The sequence below is a fragment of the Vipera ursinii genome (assembly GCF_947247035.1).
Source record: "Vipera ursinii genome assembly, chromosome: 1".
Classification (NCBI taxonomy): domain Eukaryota; kingdom Metazoa; phylum Chordata; class Lepidosauria; order Squamata; family Viperidae; genus Vipera; species Vipera ursinii.
This window is the reverse complement of record NC_139512.1, coordinates 84349612-84376021: the sequence shown is the minus strand read 5'-3', so window position 1 is coordinate 84376021 and position 26410 is coordinate 84349612. Positions and strand designations below refer to the sequence as shown.

Below are 26410 nucleotides of genomic sequence, written 5' to 3'. Positions count from 1 at the left end.
TTGCTTTCCACTAAGGAAGAAACAGATGTAATGAAAGACATACAATTATTTCTGCTTCTTAACATTCCAGCTACAGTATTTGCCTTCCTCACCATTAATCTGAGGACTGTTTTACATTTGATATGGCAGAAATCTGAGGTGGCATAAAGGATTGTATTATTTCAGACTTGAGATAAAGAGATCGCGTTTCTAACTCAAATTTCCTACCAAGAGGCAATATTTTTAGCTCCCACTTCTTGTTAATCATTTACAGGGAACATTCAGAAAAGGCACAATTCCTCTTGTAGGCTGAAAAATTACAACCCTATCATTCATGCTCATCTCACTTGACCATGTGTAGATCAGACCTAAGACAGATGTTTTGTTAACCATTTTGTTAACACACGACTTTGTCTTCAACTCATACCATGATGCAGAAACTTATTCATTTAATTTGAGAATGTATATGGCTCTGGCAGCTTACAAAAAAGCCCAATACACAAACAATAAATACAATAGCTCCCCACTCCCAGGCAACAAAAATCAATATAACAAGCTACTTGATGGGTTCCCTCCCACTCTGGGTTCCCCAGGCCTGTTGGCAAAACCAGGTCTTCAGGGCCTTGAGAAAGAGTGTCAAAGTGGGGGCCAGTCTAATCTCCCTGGGAATGATGTTCCAAAGAGAGGAAGTCACTAGGAGAAGGGATCATTGTGTGGATGCTCTATAGCAGGGATGTCAAACTGCTGGCCCGCGGGCCGGACGTGTCACAAGGAAACCATGCCTACCCCACTGCCGGCAATGGGGAAAAAGTTCTGATACGTCGCATGACATCACGTGACATCACAAGTTTGACATGTCTGCAGTCTATAGCATCTACAGAAGGGGTCTTATCATGTGGATGCTCAATAGCACGTACTGCAAAGAAAGATTAGCGTCCTATTGTTCCTATTTCCCATTTGAAGCCACTGTGACCATATCCACCTCTTTGGTCCCTAGCCATTGTTTTTTAATCTTTTGGCAACAGGAGGATCCAACTGTGCCAGACACCAATCCCTCCCATTTTATTTGCCAGATTTGGCAAGCAGATGTGCAGCTGCCAGGCTGGGTAAGGTTGCAAGAGAAGCATGTGTGCATTGAGTGTGTTTGTGTGTGAGGATGGGGAAGGGCTCTTGAGGCAAAAGTTCTTCTATTTTACTGAGGTTTTCCATGCAGTCGCAAAGAACTGTCTGGAAAAAGGAAGTAGAAGAAAATTGCTTCGTAGGCATCAGTTGTCAGGTTGAAACTACAAATCTAGTAGTAAGTAGGGGTTGATCTGCAGGGATGGGTAGGTGCAATTTTTTCTTGTGTTCTGCAGGCTTCTGGAAGACAATCGGCATGTGTTTCGATGCTCAGGCAGAGTAAGGGTTGGAAGTGCAGTTAGCACATTTTTATGCCAACCTACAGCTGCCTCCCATATTGGAGAATTAACTGTAGTCTTGCTGTGTAGTTGTCTCCCAAAAGGTCTTTCACATGGACAGCTAGCAGATTCATTTGACACTTTCTTCTTTATGTGCAAATTGAGGTTGTTTGTTTTTGTTTTAGTGAAAGTAGTCAGAGGGGGCAAGAGGCCTTGATGAAATTATCAAAGCTTTTCTCTCTCTAAACAGATGGGATACTTATGTTTTAATTGTTGGTGTTGCATATGACTAATTTCATTTTTGATTGCATCAGATAAAACAGTTGAGGTTAAGAAAACAATATGGAGCGCTGCTGCCAAAAGTAGCAGATTGGGAAATTCCAATGTGTGAGTTTTGTTTATTCTAAACTGAGACTGCTAGATTGAAAGACTTGGAAGAAAGAAATTTTGCACTGTTAGCCCATTTCTGAGCAGTTAAAGAAAAATGATAATATTCTGTTCAGTCCATTACATTTAGCAATCTTAAAATTCAATTCATTTATTTATCTGATATTGATGCCACCTGACTGCAACTGACTCTTCAATAAAAAATATTGTTACACTTCAACGTGTCTTTCTTCTTATAATAGCTACTTTTCATAGTTTTTCAGAGACCCTTGAGGGTACTTACATGACTTTTCAGAAGCCAGACAGGGTTATGAAAGAGTTAAAAGATTTTAAATGAAATCTGTCATGCTTAAAATATACTTATATACAGTAATACTCCAAAGTGTATTCATAAATGTGAAATTAGCTTCATCCTCAAAATAATTGCCTAGAAATATTGAGATTTTGAAGAGGTATAAATACTGAGATTTCCAAGTGGTATTTAAAGATTAATATGATGAGTGTATGCAGGGCTTTTTTTCTCATAGAACGCTCAGAATGGAGTTCCGGCACCTTTTTTGGATGGAACCTTGTAGGGTAAGCAAGGCAGGTTGTATGACATGTGTGAGTTCCGGCACCTTTTTCTTTTACAAAAAAAGCACTGAGTGTATGACACCAAGACAGCAAACAATGATGGCAAAACCGGTAGAATATGTTACAACTGGACTGTGAAAGGAAGCAACTGACTGATTGCTATTAGTTCATACAGTCTATACTAGAATATTCCCTGCCATAATATTGAAGGTTCTTCAAACAGCAGCAGAAGACCCTAAGAACAGCCGTGCTGAATCATAAGGAAGGCCCAGCTAACCCAGCTTTTTGTGTCCACAGTAGTCAACCAGATACCACTAAGGATGCTAGTATCCAAATATCCTAGCAATCATGGATAATCATGGATCTGTAATAACTGCACAGATATTAATTAAACCTTTATTGGAGAGAGGTGGAAAATTAAGGGTTTTTTTGGGAGGTGGAAGGATGCTAATGAATTAAAGCTTTTTGGAGGGAAATCAAGCCTTTTTCGATGAAGGAGGGAAATGAATTATTATTTTGTTTTTGGCGGGAAGAGGAAAATGAAACTTTTTTTGAGGGAGGAGGGAAACAAAAGGATTTTTTTGGAGGGAAGCACTCCTTTTTACAATGGAGGTTCTGGGATCTGGAGCAGATTGGCTACCGTTGCAAGGCTGGGAGAGAAAAAACACCCCTACCTGTCTGCTATCTTGGGCAAAAGGCACAATCTTGCCACATTGGCTTAACTGCAGCAGTGAGGGTAGCTTGGCACTGCTGTAACACAAATTGAGAGGGAATGTCTGTCACACGGTGTCCCTGCAAGCAATCCTCACTGCTGCAGATAAGCTGAGGTGACGAACTCCTGCAGGATAGCTTATGAGTCTGGAATTGATGATGATTGGTAATTATATTTATTATTATTATTTAAACTCAATTTAAATAATTTTGTGTGCACTTGATTTTTTATCATATGCATGGGTTTCATGAGTTGTGCATACTTTGGAGAGAATATATATTCACACTATTTTATATGCTTAATGCAATTCCTTCCTTCCTTCCTTCCTTCCTTCCTTCCTTCCTTCCTTCCTTCCTTCCTTCCTTCCTTCCTTCCTTCCTATTAATTTGTATAGCATCAGCGCTTTATGATTCATACAGCTATCCTGTCATAATAGTGACTGGCAGCCACCAGTCAGAAAACAAAACAGCAACACAGATGATTAGGGGTTAGAGGTTAAAACATATGAAGAACAGTTGCAGGAATTGGGTATATCTAGTCTGGTGAAAAGAAAGAGTAGAGGAGACATGACATCAGTGCTTCAACATCTGATGGGCTGCTACAAGGAAGAGGGGGGTCAAGCTATTTTCCAAAGCACTACAAGGCAAGACAAGAAACAATCAATACAAATTTATCAAGGAGAGAAGCAACCTAGAACTAAAGAGAAATTCCTAACGATTAGAACAATTAACCAGTGGAAGGGCTTGCCTTCAGAAATTGTGGGTGCCCCAACACTGGAGGCTTTTAAGAAGACTGGAAAACTACTTGTCTGGAATGCTATAGGTTCTCCTGTTTGAGGAAGGGGTTGGACTAGAAGACGTCCAAGGTCCCTTCCAACTCTGTTGTTCTGCTAAAGGTTTACTGTTTGTGAATTTGGCCAAACAGTTTTAAAAATCAGTAGCCACTGCTACATTTTGTGGAAATGGATTTTATAGTTTTAATTATCCGTAAGTTTCTCCAGACATTCTTACCATTCTGCTTAATATATAGCCATCTGGCGAGGTACGTTGTCTGAAAGTGAGCTAAGTAAAATAAATAAGTTAAAGAAAGCATACAGAGCATGGCTTCATGAATTGCTTACAAACCCCTTGGCCGCAGAGGACATATTTACTTTCTCCTGAGTAACAAACTAATATGTTATGTACGTGTGTTTCTACTTTGTGTGCGTGTGTGCCCTGAGAAGTATTGAGAAGGCTGCAGACATTCTGCTCTGAGTCACATGACCAGAAAAGTGGGGGTTTAGAGTAGAACAGCAGCATTTCTGAGTTACTGTTTCCAGCTGCTTCTCCCAACATATAGTAGTGCAATGGGGGATATTTTTTTTCCTGGATTTCTTTTCTCTGCAGCTCCAATCAAACCCAGCCTATTAAAAACACACAAACACAATCATTGTTTTGCATGCTTCTCCTGTCATAGATAATTTGTCCTGTTCTGTTCTGATTTGGGAGAGTTTTCCCATTGGTAGACAGATGGCCAGAGGGCAGATGGTACCAAGCTCTTTGATATAATTTCCTTCCATTATTCTGTTGGATTGGAAAGAATAAAAATATTGATCCCGATGCAGATTCTTCAGGAAGGGGAATGAAGATGTCTATCCATTGAAAGAACTGTTCAGTTACCGGTAATCCCATTCTCTGATTTCTGTTATTTAATCATTACCAATCTTTTCTTATTTATGACGCTCTGTTTGCTCAAGAATTTTTTTATATTTGGTCAAAGCTTCTTCAAAGATTCAAGTCAACTATTTTTTCAAGGTCATCCCTCTGTACATGTTTCTTTACACTTTGAAAAAAACCTCTAAAGGTTATTGTGGCCTGATTTTACTTCAGAGAAGCTATGTGGATGTTCTTTCTACGTGTCTGATCATTATACCTTTAAAAATGCGGTCCTTCAGTTTTTTTGAACAAACTGTGATTTACCTTTGGGGTCACATGTGGTCAATCACAATAAGTCCAAGGAGCAGCTTGTCCCATTTTAGATTAATTTTTTTTTGGGTTCCGTGGTTTTGTTTTGATAGCCAAGAAAAATGCTAAAGTTTATAAATCAACATAACATATGTCCTCCAGAAATGATGCTGACACAGATGGCTTTCCTATTATGCACAAATTAGTCTTCTGGTATGTGTTTATAAAATGTGTTTGAAAACAGCAGCCTTAATTAGAATATATTGCTATTAAATGTAGGTGGAATATTAAAAGTACACCACTTACTTCAATTGTCGAGGTTCACAGTCCAATCCAGGTAATAGCAGCCTAGCTGTCTGTCGGATGTCATCACTGTCTACTGTTAAACTACGCCGATGCTCAGCATAGGTTATAGCTACTCGCATCCATTCCATCAATGGGGGAAGAAGCATGAATGGCCTGGAGAAGAAAGAAGACATCCATTACACCTCGCGTTAAGATCCATTTCATCTAGGAATATTGATCACGTATCATACAACTTTTTAAAAACCCATACTTGTTTACTTTATTTCAAATAACTTTATTTAATTATATCAGTGGCATCTACTTTCGAGTCATCATGTCCTCTTTAGTAAACATGGTCACACAGGACAAATTGGCTAGGATGTAAACTAATTAATAAGTGACCTACTTTATATTTCTTTTTACATATAATGTATGATATGCCAATGTGCCACAAAAACTGGAATGTGGCCTCTAGGACATTTTCCAAACTTGCCACTGAAGGGAAGCAGGGTCGTAGCCACTGGCAATAGAAAACAGAACAATTCTGCTCCCTTTTGTTACTCTTCTGGGTGGGAGAAGTATATGCAGACAATCCTTGATTGTAACTGTGCCTGGAATTAGTCATGCCAGTTGTTAAGTAGGTCACCATGTGAACACACTCAATTTTGCAACCTTTTTGGGGGTAATCATCAAGTGAACCACTGTGGTCATTAAGTAAGTATAACAGTGGCTGAGCAAATCCATTGTCTGCAATAGGTGTTTTTTTGCCGGAAACCAGAACTAAAAATGGCTTTTGGTATAAATGTTATAAAACATGATCACGTGACCACAGGATGCTGCAAATGGATGTAAATGTGGGCTGATTGCTGAGGGTCCAAAAACGTGATCGTGTGATGGTGGGGGTGGGGGCTTTCAGAATTTAGAACCTGGGTTATAGGTAACCCTGGAAAAGTCTGTTGTAACTTTGATGGGTCACTAAATTGAGGACCACCTGAACTCTGGAAGACATATCAGAGAAGTATATGTGGGCATGTTTAAAGTTCTTGCCCTTTTTTCCATGACTTTGTCTACATGGCCATTCCGTGTACTTCATAACAATCAAATATATTTTTCCAGATACAAAACAATTTTGCACATGATGTCTCATACATCAGATTTTTGCAACCTGACAACCATCCAAAATTTTCAGAACTTTAGTTTGCATGGCCACTGCTGAACATTCTGGAAGCTGAAGTTCACACATCTGGATGGTGCTCCAATTGTAGAAAGCAGAAAATCTGATATCCACTGAGAACTGAGATAGCAAGACAGTGTGTGCTACATGCTGGGAGTCCACTTAATCTGTTTAAAGTATTGCTTCAGCCATTAAGTTAGTAGCTAGCCAAAGACAAGCCTACTCTTTCATAAAATCATTAATCTTCCAAAATATCTTGATTCTTTAAAAAACCGTGGTAATTATTATTCACTCTTCAATACTTTTATCATTTCTCTGAACTCTGAATATCCATACAGCTTCCATAAAACCCCATTTATAACAGTATGCTTAAAAATAAGTGGGCTATTAAGAAAATAAGATGATAGCATGAAAGACAAATCACATTAAAAATAATGATGAATAATAACATCTATGACTGGAACGCTCTTTTTAAGCCTTTCAACCTTTCAACTTTCTGCTCATCAGGAGCCTACCATTTACTCTTATTTTGCCACAAGAAAGGCATGTTTTGTTCAAATCTGCCTTTTGAAACCATAGTGTGGCTTCTGCTGGGTAGACATTCAACTAATCAAGTTAATCTTTTTGACTCATGCTTTTTCAGCACAGCATCATCAGCCATTTTGTCAAAAGTACTGCTGCTGCCATTACAATAAAAACAGTATATGTCTACTTAGCTTCATATATTTATCTACCATCCATCTAGACCAGAAATAAAAAACTCGCGACATCACATAACGTGGTGCGACGTATTGGAGCTTTTTCCCCATTGCTGGCAATGGGGTGGGTATGGTTTCGGCATGACGCATCTGGCCCGTGGGCCGGCAGTTTGACACCCCGATCTAGACTGCAACATCAGGATGACTTTGCATAATAATGAAAAGGTAGCATATAGATTAGAAGGTGATAATGGCAAATGTACAAACACACATACAAACATACACACACACACAAACACCTCATCTTGGAAGAAGACAATGGTAAGCCCCTTTTGTTTTGTTGCCAAGAAAATTGGATTTACGTATAGTGAATCATCAGGAATCAAGTTTTGTCCAGGGTGAAAAAGTGTAAGGTTTTGGAAAAGGTGTTTGAGACAGAAACCCACAAAACAATATTGTTAAAGTTCTATATGACTTCTAACGACACAAGTAATAAGCCAATTGATTTAAAAACAAGTTTCCTACCTTTTAATAAAAAAATGATTCTTGTGGTGGTTCCAAAGAACCACAATTGATTCTTGTGGCTGTTTAATCTAATTTAAGAAGTGCTCTCAGAATATGACTTGTTCAGCAAGATATGTGAACCCAGCACTTATATGAGGACCATGCTTAGTAGGTCTACTATTGGCAACACCTGTCTGTGACAAATTACAAGAATGGTACGAAAAAAATTGGAAAGCCATTTCTCAGTGTTAGTAACCAGAATGTAAACAGGTAGTTGACTAAAAAAAAAAAAAATAGAAAGCAGAGATGGCTCTAAATATGACTGAAATAGAGGGGTTTTTCTGACAATGCTCAAGGTGACATATTTCAGAAAACAATTTAGCATCCACATGGTGCAACAAGAGCACATACTAGAGTCTCTTAAAATATAATGCACAAATGGGTTCTTACTTAGGCCTGTTTCAAAATCTCCCCCCTGGTCTTGCTAAAGGACATGATTGTTGGCTGCAACAGTCAAGAGGAAACAAAACTGACCAACCGATGGCTTTACAACAGTGCAGGAGCCTCTTGGATAATCAGGGAGCAAAGGCCATTAAACTGTTATTGGGAATTACAGATTTGAGTGGAATGGCAATGCTATAAAAATGGCCACATGACAAAATGGCAAAATGTAGCTGGCACATGACCAGGGCTGTAGGCAAGGGTCATCCTAATGAGGCTTAAGGGATGGAAACTGTGCGTGTCTGGTTGTTAAAAAAAAGGAGACAGTAAGAGAAAGGCTATGCCTAGCATGCAATGACTTTGTTGGGGATAGTCGTATTGTGCTTTTTCCCCCCAGCAGTGTAATAAAAAATAGATGCATATAAAACTGAACAACTGGATACGTACAGTCACTGCTTGCTAAAATGTAAATTTAAAACTAGTTTGGGCTGTTGGAAGCACTACAGAAACCAGTTTAACCAGTGACAAAATGCAAAAAAAAATTAACGAGGGTGTATAAATACATATCAACACTATTACTTCCAAGTCTTTGTAACCTTAGCCTCATCAGTAAATCTACAACTCCTCTGTTTAATTCTTAAACTAAAGGAGAGGAAGGTAAATAAAAAGGTATCTGTGGGATGATGTTTGTCAAGAAACCTATCATTACCATTCTATAAAGATGCTGGACTTGATTCAGAAAATTAAATATCTTTGAATTGGTTTGGGGCACTTCCATTCCTGACAAACAGGGAAATGTCCTATTCATCCTTCATCAGGACATATATTAGGATATAACCATGCTGCAGTAGTAACAACATCTGTGTATCAAGACTAATAGCTGTTCTATGTCTCCCCCTTTCTTCCTGCATCAATCTATGTAAAACACATTGTAAATACATATGTTGCAAGTACTTCCCCCTTCATGAAAGTAACATGAATTTTAGCTTTAACCACTGTATCTGAAACATTTACAAAACTACACAATGTTTGACTAAACAACCTCCAGAATCATAACAATGTGAAAAGTCATCTGACACAAAGGTCTTATTATTCCAGCTGTTGCTTTTTGCCAATAATGAATTTTGCAGAATGGGATACACTCATCCTGTTAATATCTTCCTCATATTTCCCCAAAAATAAAAACACAAACTTAGCTGGATTCATATACTTCTAGATTTAAAACAGGAGGCTGCATTTGGACATAATGCTGAGATTATTATGGTTTGGCATCATAAGAATGAGCTGCAGTGAATCTTGCAATTGCTCGTAAATCTTTCTCTTCCAAAGTGCAGAAAAGCTTGAAAACTTTTGCTTCCACTTTTTTTTAATCTTACCTGCATATTGATATAAATTCCAAGCACTAAATTGTGGAGAATCTCTACAGTTACAATTCTCTAAGTTACAATTCATGATGACTTCAACTAGCACTGGTTAAGATGAGCGGCTGGTTAAAATTCAAATTAAATTGGGATCAGCCAAATGGAAACTTCTAATTACCTTCGAGCAATGTTAGAAAAGGAGAGGGAATGGGAATACTAAATCATAGATTGGTAGTCTTTTAATAGCAGATATTATTTCCACTGGCATTTAGGAACTGGTGTGACATGCTGAAAATGGCATAAGTTGGACAAAGGGGAACACTATGGGGATGCTGTGAATCAGAAACTAAATATGCATTTGTGTCCACAGTTTCCTGGAACTGGACATAAGTCCCTATGAAAATAGGGAATCTCCCTTCTGAATAAGCATACAAAGAATCGTCCTTTAGACACAAATCTGGATTATAGAGTGCCCTTGATATTTTTATAACCCACTATCCCTTGATGTATTTCTTCCTGCTAAAAAATTAAATGACAAATTAAATGACAAATATCCTGGCATTGCAACCTGCTCCATTACTGCACATTATCTGAAATTAAATCTAAAGGACGCAACATAGGATAAAAGCCGCTTGTAAGAACGTGTGCCATTTCTAGTATCAAAATTCTCCTACCGAACACTTTTTCCTCCACAATGGGCTTATTTTAATTTTAAAAGGTTTTTATTAGTTTGTTCAGGAAGAGGAGAAAACGTAAGACGCAGATAAAGTAAAAGGAGTCAGACTGCAAAAGATTATAGAGAGATTGAAGATTAACATTTGCTTCCACTCACTTTTCATGGGTTAACGTAAATGAAGCTAATCCTCTGCAATGAGGGATATGCATAAATAATAGAATGCATAGCCCAGCTTTCTAAGCTGCAATAAGTCCTAAACGTATAGGAAGGTTTTATTTCTCCTCCCGCGTGCCCCCCCCCCACAAAAAATTATGGAATCCCCTCTAAAGCAATAAAGACCATGAGGCAAACAAAGAAAAAGAAAGAAATACAGCGTTTTGTTGTATATTTGGGAAAAATTACTTATACAGGCAGTCCTCGACTTACAACAATTCATTTAGTGACTGTTCAAAATTACAACGGCACTAAAAATGTGACTTATGACCATTTTTCACACTTCCAAACTTTGTAGCATCCCCATGATCACGTGATCAGAATTCTGACGCTTGGCAATTGGTTCATACTTATGACCGTTGCTGTGTCCCAAGGTCACGTAACTTACCTTTTGCGACCTTCTGACAAGCAAAGTTAATGGGGCAGCCAGATTCACTTAACAAACTTAAGTCCCATAATTAAATTAAATTAAACGTGTTACTAACTTATCAACTGCAAGGATTCACTTAAGAACTGTGGCAAGAAAAGTAAAAAAAAATGGGGCAAAACTCACTTAATAAATGTCTCACTAAATAACAGAAATTTTGAGCTCAATTGTGATTGTAAGTCTAGGACTACTTGTACCACACTGAATCTTTTCATCTGTTTTAATACTAATTTTAATGTTCTAACTTTTAATATGTGATGTTTTAATGTTCTAATCCTGTAACTGTTTTATTCTGTTATTTAAGATATTGCAAGCCAGAACTGTTTGGTAGAGAGATGGGCAGCATACACATTTAACAAACAAACAATTCCTCCTTCTAGTATACAAAACCTGTTACTCTAATCAAGAAAAGTTTGGAACTTGTAGAATAGAGAGGTTTTCCCCAAGTTCCATTATTAAGCCCATTCTGCCTACTTTTATTTATTGCAGTAACTCAAAGTACTGCTGTGCATAAAAGAAGCTGTACCTTGTACTGAAATGAAGCAGGCGTTAATTGCATTTTTGTCATACCGTATTTTCCGGCGTGTAAGACGACTGGGCGTATAAGACGACCCCCCAACTTTTGAGATGATTTTCAAGATTTTTCGTCTTATACGCCGGAAAATCAGCGAGCCCGGGAAGGCAGGCCCTCCCCTCTCACTGTGGAGGAAGCAGGGCAGGCTGGCGTCTGGCGGGAGCTGGCGTGCGTGCGCAGGACTGCCCTGCCAGCTCCCGCCAGACACCAGCCTGCCCTGCTTCCTCCACAGTGAGAGGGAAGGGTGTGCCTTCCCGGGCTCGCTGATTTTCCGGTGTATAAGACGACTGGGCATATAAGACGACCCCCCCAACTTTTGAGGTGATTTTCATGGGTTAAAAAGTCATCTTATACGCCGGAAAATACGGTATATCACATTGTATTGTGAGTTGTATTATATCACATCATAGTTCCTCTGAGAAATTCTACCCAATTGCTGTTATTAAAGAAAATGCTGGAGAGAAACTCTTTTTCTCCTGTGCATTTGAAACCTGTGTCAACTTCAGGGGTGTCAAACTCTCCATGTCACGTGGTGTGTCGCGATGTATCGTGACTTTTTTCCCCTTGCTGGAGCTAGAGTAGGTGTGGCTTCCGCAGGACACATCCGGCCCACGGGCTGGCAGTATGACACCCCTGGACTACTTGGTCAAGAAACTTCCTTTCCAAGTAAACATGCTTAGCTTCAAGAAAGAACAAGAAAACTCTGCACTAGTAACTGATAAGAGAATTGGTTCTGAAAATTCTCAGTGTATTTCATTAATTTAGCACTATATATTTCCAGGGATATACATATAATTGAGTTCTACCTTTGTCAACAATCTAATTTGGCCAATAATGTTTTTAGGTAATAAAATTAATTTCTAGTAAGCCATAGACAGTGATGAAAAAGAACTTTCGGGGAAAATGGCTACTATTGCAATTGAGCTGAAATTATTTTTTTGAACTATAGCATTTGACTGATGCTGCATTTGTGCACAATCTGTTGTCGCTGAGCATGCAGTCTTTGTATAACTCAATTCACATTTGAAGTTGATGCCAGTGGAATGCTAAATTAGGATGTTTGTCTATATGTTCATGTGAGTGTTTGTAGAGGATAATTAGCTGTTGTCTGTGAAGGGCTTCAGAGATCACTTTACTTGGAACTCTGCAAGTGAAAAAAACCTAATATTTACAATGCACAGCAAATACTTTATTTCTGAAGACCTACAGCATGCTGTGAATATATTCAAAGAGAAAAAAAAAAAGGGGGGGGCATTTTTCCAACAGTGATCTGGTAAATGATTAGAAGAAGGAAGAAGATTTGTAGCAACTGCATGGGGAGAAGAAGCAGGAAAGCAGTGGCGAGGAATCGGGTGGAACGAGGTTGGTGGAATTAAGGAGATCCTCCATTAGCAGAACAATATGCAACAATAAAGACAAAAAGTATATTGGGGTACTCAGGAAACAGTTCCTTAGTGCAAGAATAAGGATGCAACAGAGCACAAACAGGAGACTAACATTTACTATGTAAAAGAATAATAACTTTTTCCAGAATACAAAAGTTCCTGAATGAAGAGGAGAAATGTTTGTCCAATGTGGAATACTATTCAGAAGAATTTAGGATTCCTATTACATTTTTCTAATTCTCTGTTATCCTTCACAAAGATGGGAATAATTGGCTTTTTCTTTAGATGTGGGGCTGGGTTGATTGGCATACCCATCCTAAGGGAGGTATGAATGATATTTTTCTGGTTGCTAATCTTGGTCTTGGATTGTAACTGAAATTGTTTATCCATTTTATTTTGGGGGTCTATTGTTAGCCACGTGGATTTACAGCATTTGAGTTGGCTGGTGACATAAATTACTTCAACACACAAACACACAGGCATTCTGGGGAACCTAGCAGAAACTAGAAAAAACTTACATTCTGATAGTTAATAGGTGATTCTTGAATAATAATGTTAATACCAAGATTGAGATACTTTCTCTTTTAAAGGTTAGAGTCCATTTTTTAGTAAACCACAAATTTCTCCCAATGGAAATCCTTGGAGAAGATAGAGGGCAATATTATGAATCAGGTTCCTTAGTTTTAGACTAAAAGAAAACTAGTATTATTGGTGGTGGGGGAACCATAAAATATTATATGAGAAATACTGAGGAAAAATATCATTTAAAGAATGAGTTGAAAATCGTGTTGATTGTTTTGCAAATGAGCCAGATGTCAAGGTACTGGCATAAAATATTAGCATAAAATGATCTCATTCGCAATTTGGAACTGTTTGAGAACAGATCTGTATGGACCTAATGAGAAATTTTATTTTTAAAAATATATATACATCAAGTACCATTCCTTTCCTTGGCTCTATTATTAGCTTTGACTTTGTTATGCCATAAGAACAATATAAATGGAACTTCTATAACCACCTTCCACCATTAGAGCATTACCAAGGGCAGGCTCAGTGCCATATGTTTATGTTTAGTATCACTTAATTATATAAGAGCATACCACATCATTCTTTTAGAAACCACAATTTCTTTATCCTGGTTTCTCTAATTTACTCTAATGGAAAATTATTTTAACCATAATGGGTTGGGGTAGACAGTGATGATTAAAAGTATGCTTTGTTTTATCATGTCTTTGCCAGTGGTCTGCACTTTGCAGGAATGATAATTGGTAAAGTAGTCTTACTTTCAACACAGTTTGAGTAACCATGCTTGTCTCTAATGTTGATGACATTTATCTAACGTAATTTGTTACCCTGCTATTTATTCAAGAAACAGTTTGATTCAGTAACTGAAACTTCACATAGGAAAAACCAAATTTAAATCTGTCTTTAGTTATGGAACAACCTAGATCAGGGCTTTTCAACCTTTTCACCCATTGTACCACTTTTAGGATAGGGCAACATCTTACTAACACCAGTTGCCTAGCAAGGTGTCAAAAACTTGATGACCAAAAAAAAGGAAAAAAGTGATAAAGTACAGGTAGTCCTCGACTTACAATATTTTGCTTAGTGACTGTTTGAAGTTACAATGGCACTGAAAAAGCCCCCCCCCCCAGCCACAGCTGAGCAGGACACCTGCCTGCCCACCCAGCGGCGCTCTTCCTCCTGTCCGAGGTTTTCATTGTTGTGAGCATTTCTGTTGAGGATTGGCAGCGGGAGTGGGGTGGGGTGGGGGGTGTTTGGTTTTTATTCCCCCCATCTGCTGGGTGGTTGCAACAGATTTTGGTCACTTCACATGATCCTGGGACACTGTGACCATCACAAATATGAATCAGTTGCCAAGCATCTGAATGTAAATCACAAGACCCTGGAGATGCTGCAACATTCCAGCTGATCGGTGCTTCTTCTGGGCTCAGCAGAAGGGCCAGGATCAGCGCCAAGCTCCAGCTGGAGCCTGGCACTGATCCTGGTGCTTCCGCTGAGCCCTGACAGCCGCGAAGAAGCGCTGATCCTGGCGCTTTCACTGAGCCCTGACAGCCCTGCAGCTGCAGCCATCTCTCGTTCAGGCTTGTGCGGTGCTGCCACTGGTTCAGGTCATTCCCCTCCCCCACTACCACTTTTCTAGGATGGTCGCGTACCACCTGCCAGGTGCCAATGTACTACAGGTGGTACCCGTACCACTGGTTGAAAAGCCCTGACCTAGATGATTTTGAGGTGCAACAAATATTAAAAATGAATTGAAAAGTGAAAATGGAATGGAAAGCAGGGGCAGTGGAGAATGTGTAAAAAAATACATATTTCAAACAATTATATGTTACACAGTGTTATCCTTCATTTTAGTGCCACATCATTCTCAGAAGTACTCTGGATTTCCATTCAATCACCTCTGATATTTCTAGCTCAGGTCTTTCATCTCATTGGTCTGTGGATGAATTAGATCAGGGGTCCCTCAACCTCTGGGCTGTGGACTGGTACCAGTCAGTGGCCTGTTGGGAACCAGACTTCACAAGCAGCGGGTGAGCGAGCAAAACTTTATCTGGAATGCATGGGATCTAGATTGCACATGAAACCATGCCCCCACTCCGCTCCGTTAAAATTATCTTCCACAAAACCAGTCCCTGGTGTCAGAAAGGTTGGGGACCATTGAATTAGATGGTTCCAATAAACAGAAGGTGTATAAACTGGAGTTGTGGGGAAACACCAAAGGCACTGCTGGGCACTCTTTGTCTGTTACTACCTTCTTTACAAGGCCACTGTCTTCTTACCCAAACCATGGCTGGTGTGGCTTCATTTCTTCCTTTCAGCACCTGACTTGGCTTCTCCTCCACTAATGTGGTGCAGGCTTTCTTTGTCCCCTACAGTGCCAACTTCTGCACTGCAGGTGAGACGTAAGGCTGGTGCTGCACAAGCCAGAACTACAGAAGAGAAACTGGTTGCATGGGCAACGAGACAGTGGGAAAAGGAGAGTGGGACTGAAAGATCTGCAACAAATGGTAAACTGGGATGTATGATCACAAACTGTTCTACATGCCTGGCCAAATGCACCCAATGGAGATGGATGAAGAAGCTGAGATAGCAGTACTTCAGAGGTGAGTTATCATGGGCCTCACAACAAACTAAGAAGCTCCAGCAGGTTGCATGTGGCCTGCAGGATGTTTGAGACTTTTGTGTTAGAGAGTAATAATAAATGAGGAATACTGACCTCTTAACTGTATTAATAAACTTCAAAAACATGCCTGATTCGATATGGTTTTTGATAATAAATAATTAAATAATAAATTTTATAATGAATAATAAAAGTAAATAAATCACAATTCAAATCCTAGATTTGTTTAATTACTTCAATTATCTAAAGAAGTGAGCTGTAATTCTCAAAAGCTTATAGCTTTTAATAAAAATTGTTAGTCACTAAAATTGCTACCTAATTCCTTCTAAAAATAAAAATAAGCATCTCTATGTTGCAACACAATCCTATGTTAAAATTGTGCACAAATTCTACATCTCCATGCTAATCAAACCAATGAGATTATGTGAAGTCAAAGGATTTCTTGTTCCCCCCCCCCCCCGGTTTTGTTCATTTGTTTGGAAGGATACATTAGAGGAGCTCAACAGCTCCTCAGAGCACTGAGTGCAACTTAATATACATATCAAAGCAAAACAATGATTTACTAATAATATGCCATATAGAAAAAAGTAAAACAAGATGCTGTTACAATAGTTTTACTATATTTAGTTTAAAGCTTTTATCTCAGAGCTACCTAATATCCTGGAATACAAATTAGTGCTACTTTCTCTTGGACCCTGTTAAGTCCTAATCCTTTAAAAATAAATTATTAATACCTAAACTATATCTTTAAATGCTTTTTCAGTAATTAGTAAAGGTAAAGGTACCCCTGCACATGCATGCTAGTTGTTTCCGACTCTAGGGGCCGGTGCTCATCTCCGTTTCAAAGCTGAAGAGCCAGCGCTTGTCCGAGGACGTCTCTGTGGTCATGTGGCCGGCATGACTAGATGCCAAAGGCGCACGGAACGCTGTTACCTTCCAACCGTAGTGGTCCCTATTTTTCTACTTGCATTTTTTACGTGCTTTCGAACTGCTAGGTTGGCAGAAGCTGGGACGAGTAACAGGAGCTCACTCTGTTACGCGGCACTCGGGATTCGACCCGCCAAACTGCTGACCTTCTGATCGACAAGCTCAGCGTCCTAACCCACTGAGCCACCACGTCCCTTCTTTCAGTAATTAGCAGGCCTTAAGTCAGTCATCTCCAACCTTTCTAGCCTGATAGGCCTTTTGAGGATATGCTATGGATCTTTTGCAAAAACGGCTGCTGGAGAGCTTTGCCCTGTCATGCCCTGTCATGTGAAATACTAACCATCACAAAGTTCCAGTTTGTAACTGGTTATGATCCTCCTGCTTTTCTTTAGTCCCCCCTCCCCCCCGGGCACATAGACAAATTTCTGAGCTGGACTGCAGCTGTTCTTTAAGCTTTTCAGCTTAACAGAATTTTTGTTCATGACTAAGATGTTAGAGACCACTGCTTTGCCAATTTTCACACTTAAAAAAATGTTTTAAAATATAAATGTTCAGGTAAGATAAGGAGCCTGGAAGATCCATGACCTATTGGACGACCACAACACATTAAATCTCAGGTATTTTTCAAGTTACGCTTTACCAAAGTTATACGAATAAGAGGAAGTCTTCTCTTTCAAACAGGAAACTGTCACATCATATTAAAAAAAGGCAATAGTTAGGTAAGAAAAATGATACCAATTAATCTGCACTATGCATTTAGTGCAATGGTCCAGTAGCTAAGCAAAGTGCTTTGTAGCTTTTTCACCCATACTCTGATTTCCACAAAATCTGACACATACTGTGCCTGAAAACTAGAACAAGATTCCTTTTGTTCAAGTTAGCTGCTCCCCCCCCTTTTTTGCAGCATTCCCTGGTTTTCCATCCTACGCTCTGTTTCCATTAAGTTGGCATTTTCTGAATTTTGCAGTATATTTCTAGATGGATGGCACAGTTACTCTTAGTCCTAACACAAAATGCTTATAGTCAGATTATTTATTTTATTTATTTTTTTATTTTAATTCCATTTATATCCCGCCCTTCTCCGAAGACTCAGGGCGGCTTACAAGCTTAGCAGTAGCCTTCATTCTATGTATATGCCTGCTTATTAGGGCTTTCACACACACCCCAAGCGGTCTTATTACAAAGTCAGCTTATTGCCCCCAACAATCTGGGCCCTCATTTTACCTACCTCGGAAGGATGGAAGGCTGAGTCAACCTTGAGCCTGGTGGGATGCGAACCTGCACTAATTGCAGGCAGCTGGTGTTACTTAAGGAGGCATTAGCCCACTGCTCCACCAAGGCTCTTATCCATCTATCAATGAGTTTACCCAATCTAATGGGTATCAAGTTGGACCACTCTATGCTTATAATTGTTTCTCCTATTTCTTTGCTATTATAGAGTCCTATAAAGAATTACTGTATACCAGGGCTTTTCAACCTTTTCACCCGTTGTACCACTTTTAGGATAAGGCAATATCCGAGTACCACCAGTTGCCCAGCAAGGTGTCAAAAACTTGACCAAAAAAAAATTGAAAAAAAATAAAAATAAAGTACAAGTAGTCCTCGACTTACAACAATTCGCTTAGTGACTATTCGAACTCACAACGGTACTGAAAAAAGTGAGTTTATGACCATTTTTCATACTTATGACTGTTGCAGTATCACCAGGATCATGTGATTTACATTCGGATGCTTAGCAACTGATTCATACTTATGACGTTCAGTGTCCCAGGGTCATGTGATCAAAGGCCGGGGGGGGCATGGCCAGCTTATCACTCAGGTTGCCGGGTGCCTGTGGGGGGGCAATCCATGGGTCTCTGGTGAAGGGGGGTGGGACTGGGGTGGGTGCCTTCCTTCCCTCCCTCTCTCCCATTGTCCCTTCCTTCCTTCCTTCCTTCCTTTCCTTCTCTCTCTCTTTGTCTTTTCCTCCTTCCCTCCCTCCCTCTCATTGTCCTTCCCCTTCCTTCCTTCTTTGTCCCTTCCTTCCTTCCCTCCCTCCCTTCCAAGCAACCTGCTAGGCCAAACTAAAAATAATGCACCTCACACAACCTGCCCATCTCCCATTTTCAAGCACGTACATTACAAACCGGCTACTTCTCCCAGTCAATTTTCCCTCACCAGAGCCCAGCGTTCGAGCCAGGTTCCCAATCCTCTCCGTGTACATCGTTCTTCCCATAGTTCTCCCCAGCGCTGTCGAGAGATGCCCATTTCTGGCTGCATTGCTACTGTTATCAAGTTAATTTTCACCCGCCCGAAGGAAGAGAGCGATGCTTTTTTCCCTCCTCCAAAGGAAGGGAGACAAACCCGCATCGCCACCAAGTCAGCCATCCTTTGGACGAAGTAATCGCCTTGCAATGCAAAACCACGGGGGCTCTGTCTTTTGCAAAGGGCAGTGCATGCGCCCCACGAGCAAAGGAGGAGAGCAGCCAAGCAACCTGCTAGTCCAAACTACAAATACTGCTTCTTGGGATGGGGTGGGGGAAGACGGAGAGCAAACGTCTGGAAATCATGCAAGAACTTTCCCTCTTATTATTACTATTATTCTTCCAAGTTACAAAGGAAAAGCAGAAACAAATACTGCTTCTTGGGATGGGGTGGGGGGGAGGGAGAGGAAACTTCTGGAAATCATGCAAGAACATTTCCTCTTATTATTACTATTATTCTTCCAAGTTGCAAATAAAAGCAGAAACAGCCCAGCTGTGCAGGTCAAGCTCGGCTCTCTTTCTCTCTCCCTTAAACGCGGTTCATCAGGAGTTCTGGATCTTCCCACGCTTGTAGCAGGAGACCGGAAGCTTTTCCACCGACCCGGGGCAACTTTGCAAAAAAACAGCACAGAGAAGCATGGCTCAGCTGTAATTGCATACCCCGATCCCGCACACCTGCCCCGCTCACTTGCTTTCCACTCGCTTGCGGGGTGCTCAGAAGCCACTGGCACTCGGAAGCAACCCGCCCCGGGGTGCTTGGAGGCCACCCACACAGGGCACATCGGAAGCCACCCACACCTGCTCAGAAGCCGGCGGCACTCAGAAGACACCCGCCCAGGGTGCTTGGAGCCCGTCTGTGCGGGGCGCATTGGAAGCCATCCGTGTCTGCTCAGAAGCCGGCAGCACTCGGAAGCCACCTGCGCAGGGTGCTTGGAGGTCGCCCGCGCAGGGCACATTGGAAGCCACCCGCGCCCGCTCAGAAGCGGTGGCACTTGGAAGCCACCCGCCTAGGGTGCTTGGAGGCCACCCGCATGGGGCGCATCGGAAGCCACCCATGCCCGCTCAGAAGCCGGCGGCACTCAGAAAACACCCGCGCGTGGTGCTTGGAGGCCGCCCATGTGGGGCACATCAGAAGCCACCCGCGCCCACTCAGAAGCCGGCAAGCGAGCTTGCCAGCCCTTCCTCCCAAAACACAACACTTGCTCACTCACCCTTCCTCGCTCATTGCTCCTCAGAAAACAGGCCGTGCCGATCTGCCCCTTTTATACTGCTTCTTGTCTCCGCCCTCCTCCTTTTCTCTTCTGGGTGCACCAGAAGCTCAAATCCAATTAGTATGTTGCCGCAGATCCTGGGGATTCAGGTAAGCTCTGCAGCTCCAGCTGATCTCCTCCAGGTCTGTGCAGCTCTGTTTTAATTTGTTCCCTCCCCCACTCCAATTAGGTAGGTGGGCTCGTGTACCACCAGTCAGGTGCTTGTGTACCACTGGTGGTACGCGTACCACCAGTTGAAAAGCCCTGCTCTACATGATTTCAGATGTATGTTTCTCAAATCATCATGTTTCATGAAAAAATCAATGGTAGGTGGAAATAAGAAGGAGTGAGTAGATATGCTACACGAGTAGTTTGAAATTCAGGGCCAGAAGTTTAAAACTCAAATATACCTTCACTTTTGGGAATTTCTTGAATAACTAGGGTTGCTTTCTGTATATATCTCATAATATAATTTTGAAACTAAAAGTGATGATACAACACTACTAAGACCTTCTAGAGGAAAGGTGGGGTATGAATGCAACAAATATAAGATTTGGGATTAACCAATGCCCAGCATGATTATTATGTTTTTAAAAAGCTCATATTTTTCCCAAAGAGCTTTAGACACATGCTCTTATGTGGTTCTTTTGTCATTCACAATAACCCTGTTAAGTAAAACAGGCTGAGAGAGAGAGAGTATTTCATGGAAAGTTATTCTGTGGCTGGGTTTTCATAGTACATTAAACAAAAAGTAGATTCTTTGTTTTGCTTATTGGAAGAAGTCAACCTAGTAATTCATCCAAACAATTGTTTGATGATTAGTATTACATCTGAATTCAGAAGTCATGGCTTAGTCTGCAAAGCATGGCTTAAACCTACAAACTAGGTCTTCGTGGGATGTGTGAAATTCACGATCGAATGGGGCTTTGAAGCTTAATCTCCCAAATTTTATTTGGCCCTTTTTATTACGATAACGTCCTGGTTTTTAATAAAACGTATGAACATTTTAACATATAATGTTCATTTCTAATATAAAGGATAGTTAAGGAAAGTATCTGGGAATCAATGTGGTAACAATTAAATAGCATAATAAAAACTGGGCATATATTTAGTCACATACATTTATTTTCTCAAACTGACACTGCACGTTCGGGCACTAAAGGGTGTATGAGTGTGTGTAGCAAGGAAGAGGAAAGGTTAGGAAGAAGGTAAGAAGTCCACAGAAATGGTTTTACAGGCAGACAGGAAGGATCTGGAATAGGGTGAAAAGGAGGAGATTAAAAAAAAAGAAAGACCAGAAGAAGAGAGCTAAGGACCTCTTCTGCCTGCTCTCCTAAAATTTAGTAGCAACCCTGTCTGAAATACTAAAAAAAAAAAAACCAAAGGTTGAAGAGAATTTGATGAAAAACCAACTGAAAGCAGGCAAGTTCTCACCAAATTAATCAAAAGCAGTCTTGAGCTTCTGAAAGGTTTCAGGATCTGAAATCCAATACCCTTGCAGAGTGCCAGATTAGGGAAGCTTGTTCTAAGGCTCACCAGTTAAAATAACGACAGGAATGCTTTTTGCAAAAGTGTGCATCACCTTTCTTGCTGTTTAAAATGACTGTATTCAGCAGGCATCTTAAAAAAAAACATAGCACAGCTGATCTTTGGTGTTTTCTTGCTTTAAAACTGAGGCGTTTTTTTCCCCTTAGGTCTGCAATGCCTTCAAAAGGATATTTCATAAGCTCAATGAGGCACAATGGAGTAATGCAGAATTTGCAGCTGATTTAGCACTAAAAGTTTTGGTTTTTTTTAAAGGCTGGATCTTGTAGCCTTGCCAAGATAGAGTAAGTGAATCAGTGCCTTTATGCAGCATGCTGCGGGTCTGGCATACTCAGAAATAGCCTCAATTTACTTTTTCCTCTTGCTGGAAATAAACAAACAGAAATCTGTGTATATAGTATCCTCTGCAGTATATATCCCACTGGCCACATTAAATGGAAAGCACTGGATTTATTGTGAAAAAGCACACTTTTTAAAAGGCTGGTTAGATTTTTCTTCAGGGCAGCCTTGTCTGTCTGAATCTGTTACCTTCCAGCTTGCATTTACCTATGTGTGTATTTGAGCTTAAAACTTATATTGTATCAGAAAGGACTTTATATTTGGATGAGAAATGGATCTGAATCAATGGTGGGATTCAGCCGATTCACACCACTTTGGCAGAACCAGTAGCTATTTTTTTTGTTGCCTAGGCCCAGAATGGACTTCCAGAAGCGGCATCCACACAGAGAACTGGTTGTTCACATATTTGAATCCCACCACTGATCTGTATGTGCAAATTTCTAGTGTGCACCAGGGAGCCAAGAACACCAGAAAAAGAAAAAAAAGGAACATTATTGATCCATTCCTCGGAAGTCGAACAGTGGCCATATTCAATGCACTCTCGTTTGCGCCTGTTCAAGCAGCATTAGTAGAATTAATGTTTTGAAACAGTGCTTTATAAGACACCCACAATTATATTACACTCTATCTACTGAATCAGTGTCTATCTGTATATATTTTAGCATTGCTTTAAAGATTCTCAATATTAAGTTTATTAAAAACAACCAATATTTTTGCAGAATATATATTGATTTTGGAATATTCTAGAGACACAGTTTGAAAAAAAAACAAATAAAGCCTTTTCCTCTTTCTGTCACGTCCATATAGAAAAGGAATTTTTCAAGGAAACTTAAAATCTAATATTTGTATCTCAAATCTGCTTAGATCAACAACTCTCAATGGAATGCAAAAAGGAAAAATTAGAAATTAGACGCGGCCAATGAGCAGTTATCAAAATTGTAACAAATACCGAATCTGCGAAAATATCCTAATTTTTTTTTATGATCCACAAAGTTTTCTTATAAAAATATAAGCTATTTGTGCTCTTTAAAAATTTGCTAGGAACTATGGGAATTAAAATTGAACATGTCTGGAACAGAGAAACAAACATTTTTTAAAAAAATCCCTGGAACACTGGAAAATAAAACTTCTGTTCTCTCCGGCCTTTAATACTCTAGTTCCAGTTCCAACATGTTAGCCAAGTTAAGAAAATGTCCTGGCTGAGCTACAGAAATCACTGGTGAAGGCTGATTCTGTGGAATTTACAGGAGCAAACTAGACTTAAAATGCTCTTCAAAATGAAGCTCTGTTAACTTGAAAAGTTATTTTGAAGCATGAACAGGAATGTTAGGTATAGGTCTGTGGCCTAACTGGTTGGGTTGGCAATATATCTGAACTACGATTGTATCATTGTTATAGAACTGTAATGTATCACTTTAACTATGTAATGCATTGCATCATAACTTCTAATGATTGGCCAGCGTTGTTTCCTACGACCATAAGAGGGAGCTAGAGACATAGCTTCTCTCTCTCTGTTACGTTCACTCTCACTTGCTGTTACTTGCTGTTTAACGTGGTTTGTGGGTTTGCTACTGTTTTGCTAAACCTGTAGAACTGCTCATCCTTGTCAAGGAAGACCTACCGTTCATTACTCAAGGCCATCCTTGGTGGATCCAGGTTGGGGTTTTCCATGGATTCCATCTGAGGGCAGCGTAGAAAGTAGTAAAGGGTATGGAGGGCATCAGGGGACCAGGTGATGGTTGGCTGCTGTTGTCTGGTTTGCCGAACAGGGCTCATGCCAGGACGAAGGGTAGTCAAACACTGCATGTGGTGCATTGCTCGTGATACCAAATCACCTGGAAAGGGAGTAGAGAGGGAAACAAAACCAGTTGCATTTTCAAACAGCATGATGATGTTTAACTTATTCAGGGCCTTTCGCCCTTGTTCGTTATAAGGTGAGAGGTTTATATATTCTGTTTCTGTTTGTTCTCAGACCCTTTGGAATGCAAACCGTGTTTTAAAACCTATACCCATGCTATTTACATTAATTTCAACTTCTTACGAGAATCTGGAAAGCCTGCTTTTTAATGCTGACGGTTGATGATTTTTTTTTGGTACTATACATACAGTATTACATACATATTCAATGTTTTCTTGAATTCTGGTTTTTGTAAATGCTTATGTTTGTGCAAATGATTATTTCCTACCATGTCAACAGACACTGGCTAGTTCTTTCTAGAACAAGCTAGAAAGAGAAGTCAGCAGTAAATGGTACTTTCTTTTTCTGGTTTATTTAGACAATATGACTTTGAACCACTGTCCATAGTTTGTTAAAGCGAATGAAAAGATACTATATCCTCTGAATATATAATATGCTCACTATAAGTTAAAGGTAAAGGTTCCCCCGCACATGTGTGCTAGTCGTTTCCAACTCTAGGGGCCGGTGGTAATCTCTGTTTCAAAGCCGAAGAGCCAGTGTTTGTCTGAGGACGTCTCTGTGGTCATGTGGCCAGCATGACTAGACGCCAAAGGCGCACGGAACGCTGTTACCTTCCCACCATAGTGGTCCCTAGTTTTCTACTTGCATTTTTTACGTGCTTTCGAACTGCTAGGTTGGCAGAAGCTGGGACGAGTAACAGGCACTCACTACGCGGCACTCGGGATTTGACCAGCCAAACTGCCGATCTTCTGATCGACAAGCTCAGCGTCCTAACCCACTGAGCCACCGCGTCCTTTATACTCACTATACCATAGTTGATATTGGTCAATTTGTATTTCTTTGAAAACTGGTATGCACAGTGAGGTTTACAGAGCTAGGTATGATAACTCAACAAGCTTCTAGATTCAGAGTTAAAAGAGGAGAGGATTGCTAAGTTTAAGGACTTCAAAACTGATTCCTAAAAAGTCCTATAAATGTGAATGTTCATTTCTTACCATTGCAAAAAGGAAATTTGGGCCTTAGATCTAAATAGCAGGATGTTTAGTATTCACTGAAACATACTCCTTACTAGGGAGTAAAATGCACTGAACTTAATTAAGCCTGCAAATTTACCTGTTTAGGAGAGAAAAAGATTATAGATTTTTTTAAAAATAAAATTGTTTGACTAAGTATTGTATCTTAAAATGTGAATTACAATTTTCTGAGTCTTCTGTTAATATATAGTTAATACAAAAAGATGTATATCCTGTATAAAAAGAAATGGATTATTTTCTGTGTAAATTTGTAAAATCTTCTATAAAAGATGGATTCAAATTTTCAGGCAAGAGATTATATAAGATTTCATTAAAGGCAATCAGTGAACCTGCCAAATTACAAAGTGGGGAAAGAAAACTGTTTCTAATCATGGATTGATGCCATAAGAACATTCTTGCACTGCAGAATGTACTGTACAAATGTGTTGAGCCTTTTTCTTTTAAATAAAACCTCAAATTAATGCTGGTCATGAAATAAATGGTGAAACCTGTAAGGTATGGATTGATTTCTAATAGTCCCATTCATATGATGATGATGATGATGATGATGATGATGATGATAAACAAGAGGAGAAATGCTAAGACAAACGTTTTCTAGGGGAAAAATAATCTACAGAGCATCCTTTAAATAGTATACAGTACAAAGCATAGTTTACATTAATCAAAATATAAACAGACTTTCATAGCTTATTTTATATATAAATAGCTGTTAGAAGATTTATTTATTTATTTTGTTATTACTAACTGGCTCTTAGGCTGGAAATTTGTCCTTTTGGCATTTGAGTATGATTCATCCATTTGCCAAATTCATGGGCTCTAGGATGGATGTGGCATGTTAGCCAAATACTGGGGCCCACAAGTTCTCTGGAATTTTCAGCAGGAGTGGAAAACAATTTGCTCCTTCAAACATTAAGTGGGATGTAATATACGGCTGGCAAAGCAAGTGCAGCATAAACAGTTGCTACTTTCAGATGTCCATTTCAACCAGTTTGTTACTTATCAAAACAAGGGCAGTACTGTAGTGGTGCCAAAATAGGAGGCAGGCACTCACACATGTATACAGTTTCAGCATACAGTTGATAAAAATCATTAAACTTTTAAGTATCTCCAATTCTGTGAAATGAATGGATTCTTATCCATTGCTAGACTGCATATATGCGGTGATTTTCATTTTTAGCTTCAAAATCCTTCATAGCCTTGTACTCCTTTATGTCTTCTCTCCCTGCGATAATCCCTTTTTCTCTGCTTGGCATTGTTCTCTCTAATAACTTGATAAGGAA

The 26410-nt window shown here is 39.8% G+C and overlaps 1 protein-coding gene across 1 annotated transcript in view; it reads right to left on the bottom strand.

The window, feature by feature from the left end:
• The window catches only part of ABTB2 (ankyrin repeat and BTB domain containing 2), a 150306-nt gene that overhangs the window by 24332 nt on the left and 99564 nt on the right, over window positions 1-26410 (bottom strand). Inside the window, exons 3-4 of the mRNA XM_083361380.1 lie at window positions 23800-24013; window positions 5298-5450 (exon numbers count right to left, since the gene is read on the bottom strand). Of these exons, the coding sequence (XP_083217506.1) occupies window positions 5298-5450; window positions 23800-24013 (367 nt within the window). The remainder of the gene's footprint in view (window positions 1-5297; window positions 5451-23799; window positions 24014-26410) is intronic.